The following is a 3,013-nucleotide window of genomic DNA, read 5'->3' as shown; positions in this document are numbered from 1 at the left end:
CTATTTGTTTAAGCCACAGTTACTTGGGTTTTTGATTACTTACAGCTGAATCCAGTCCTAACTCTTAAACCTAATGCTTACTCTGAAGATTCATTGATCCTGGAATGACAGGATCCCCGGGGCTGGGAGAGCATCTCGGTTTCATTCCATTCACTCTGTCCCGTTCGTTCTTCATGTGAATCTCCTCCCCGCACTGAGGGGTCAGTGAACCTCCACTTGTGCATCTCAGTGATGGGGACCAGGTGTCATGGTTCCAGGGGGCATAAAATTTTTATATTAAGCCCATCTAAATTCTCTACAATTCTACCCATTTGTCTTAGTATGACAAATTGGGAAAGAACAGGGAGTCGTTGAAAGGGTAGGGGGCGGAGTAAGATGGATTTAGTGCCAACTTTTTCTAATTATGTGACACTGGGCAAGTTAACCTCTCTGGACCTTAGTTTCTTTTATCTATGAAGTGGGGACAATAAATTCCACCCCCCTCGCCCCCCTCTGGAATCATTGTGAGGATTTTCTAGCACAGAGTAAGCCCACAGCAATTGTTAGTGTTCTGACCCTTGAACACGGCTTGCGTCAGCTAACTGTCACATCTGAGAGTTGGACCCAGAAAAGAGGTGAGAGCCCAGGACAGGGGACTGGTAAATTTGAGGCAGAACAAAGAATATGGGCGGCTATGGCTCCCCACCAGAGATTGTGTGTGTGTGTGCACGTGCGTGCAAGCCTGTCTGTCCGTTTGAGAACTCGAGGGGCAAGGAGGGCATCCCAGGGAGGTCTGGTTGCTCCCCAGACCTGTCTGGGCCTGCTTCACAACCTGGTGTCCAGCCTGTCCAGCCTCATCCTGCCCCAGACCTCTCCCTTCTCTGACCTGTCTGACGCCCGCCCTGATGGAGCAAAGACTTGATGGAACATCAAGGAAGACGCCAACTCAACAAGAACATCCAGGAGCCTGGGGAAGGTTTGCAGGAGGGGCTTTAATTGCCAAGAACCCAATGAGGAGATGGAGATGCTGGTCCTGAGGACGGCCAGCCAGGGAGAAGTGGTGGCAGAGGAGCGTCCCTCGGCGTGCTGGCCTGGGTGCAAGGCTGGATGGGTGCTTTCACTCCTCGGAGCGTGCAGCATCGAAGCAGATGCCAAAGTTGGTGTTCATGATGGAGCCCACGAGGGTCTTGTCCACCTGGCAGGTCAGGCCCCGCTCACAGGGACACTTGTAGTAAACCCCGTAGAGTGTCTGCAGAGGCACGGAGCCAGTGGAGTCAGACGCTTACCCCTGCCTGACCCGGAGACCCAGCAGCCCCGTTGTCTTTTCAGACAGCGTTTCTCCCGACTGCCTCCCCAGGGGTCGCTGTGGGCCTGGAGGACCCAGCTCTGGTCTCCGTGGCTCGCTTGCTCTTACTCATTTGATGACTCTGGGGAGCCTCTGTTTAGCCATCGTGAAATGGGGATAACAAATCGCTGCCCCACCCATCTCTCCGGTCATTGTGAGGGTCAGGAGAGGTGATGGGATGGGAAAGAGCTTTGAAGCCTGGTGACCTCCCTCCGTATCTCCTCAACATCCAATGTCCAGGCTGACCCTCCTCCCCCCATGCCCGAGCCTTGAGGGCACTCCTCCCCTGAGCCATCCCTCTCCCCCCACCACCAGCAGCATCACACCAACTCCTTGGGTACCCACCCAGGCAGAGCACTCGCTGTTCTCGCTGGCTTTGGCTGCGCAGCGGGCCAGGCTCAGGCTGCTTTCCCGGTGACAGCATTCGCTCTTGCACTGGGCGCTGTTCATGCAGATCTCGCCCGCCTCCTGCCAGGGGCAGTCAGTCAGCCCAGGACCCCCTCCCCGTGGTCCCATCTCCACCCAGACCCCCACCCCACTACCCACTACCCTGACAGTGCCTCCCCTGGTCAGGGCGTGTGTGAAGGAATCCACCCCGTGGGTCTGGTGACCTCTCTGCCCACCCCTCACCCCCTCCCAGTGAGAGGCGAGCAGGGTGGTGGCAGAGAAGCAGACCTAGGCTGGGAGCAGGGTGCCCGGGTTCTAGTACTGGCTATACTGCCAACTCCCTGGGTGACCCTGGGCAAGTCACTGTCCCATACTATGCCTCAGTGTTCCCATCTGGAAGGTGCACGTGTAGCCCCCAAAGAGGGTCTCCAAACCCCTCTGGGTCCCCCAGTGCTTTGAGGAGCCTGTGAAGGTTGAGGACAGCTCCCTGGAAAACTCCCCCCTCCCCCAACAGACTTTTACATATAATCGCCGGGGGGTTCTGGACCCTCCGAGCCCACGCACGCCCCTGAGTTAAGAACCCTTGTCTGGGTGCATGGCCCTGAAGGGCTTTCCCCGTTCTGCCCTTGGGGGAGAGGCAGGGTGGGGCAGTGGTGAGAGCCCGGCTCTGGAGCCTGCCGGCCTGGGCTCTAGTCCCTGCGCAACACTTTCTAGCTGTGCGACCTCAGGCAGGTTGCTTAACCTTTCTCTCGGTCAGCTTTCCATCTGAAAACGGGGTTGACAGTGATGGTACCTGCCTCATGTGGTTATTGTGAGGACTAAATAAGGAACTATTCCTGGGGCATTCAGGACTGCGTCTGGCACACAGTAAGCCTGCCACGCTAGGTCAGAAGGCAGAATCCCTGAGGACGCTTTTTAAACTACTGGACCCTTGGAGCCACAGTTTTTAGGGCTCTAGATTTTTATCAAGTTCCCTCAGCCAGGTTGACCCGCTGCTCTGCGCATGCTCCACGCTGATCAGTCTCTTCTGGGCCCCTGGGGAAGAGGCGCAGGCCAGGACGTGGGCAGTAAAGGAAGAGATGCCTCACCAGCCAGCCCCCAAGAGCCAGGCTTAAAACATCCCCCCGGGGGATTCGATAACTCCTCCCCTGAAGACCCTCTTACCAAGTTGATAATGACTCCCCGGGGGTCAGGAACTGCATAGGCCACTGCAAGGGCGACGAGCAGAAGGGCAAGGACTTTCTCCATGATGAATGGGCACAGCTGGTGTAAGTAGCAGCCGGCTGGTCAGGTGGCATAAGA

General features: G+C 56.6%; 1 protein-coding gene across 1 annotated transcript; it reads right to left on the bottom strand.

The window, feature by feature from the left end:
• Positions 1-951: 951 nt before the first annotated feature.
• CLPS (colipase) lies at positions 952-3,013 on the bottom strand. Its single transcript, XM_044775068.2, has 3 exons — positions 2,876-3,013; positions 1,670-1,792; positions 952-1,228 (listed from the first exon to the last, which is right to left on the bottom strand). Exons 1-3 carry the CDS (start codon positions 2,957-2,959, stop codon positions 1,097-1,099), a joined length of 339 nt encoding a protein of 112 aa, XP_044631003.1. The 5' UTR covers positions 2,960-3,013; the 3' UTR covers positions 952-1,096.

The sequence above is a fragment of the Equus asinus genome, chromosome 8, assembly GCF_041296235.1.
Source record: "Equus asinus isolate D_3611 breed Donkey chromosome 8, EquAss-T2T_v2, whole genome shotgun sequence".
NCBI classification, from domain to species: Eukaryota; Metazoa; Chordata; class Mammalia; order Perissodactyla; family Equidae; genus Equus; species Equus asinus.
Note: the sequence above shows the minus strand (reverse complement) of the source record. Positions and strands in the feature narration are given on the sequence as shown.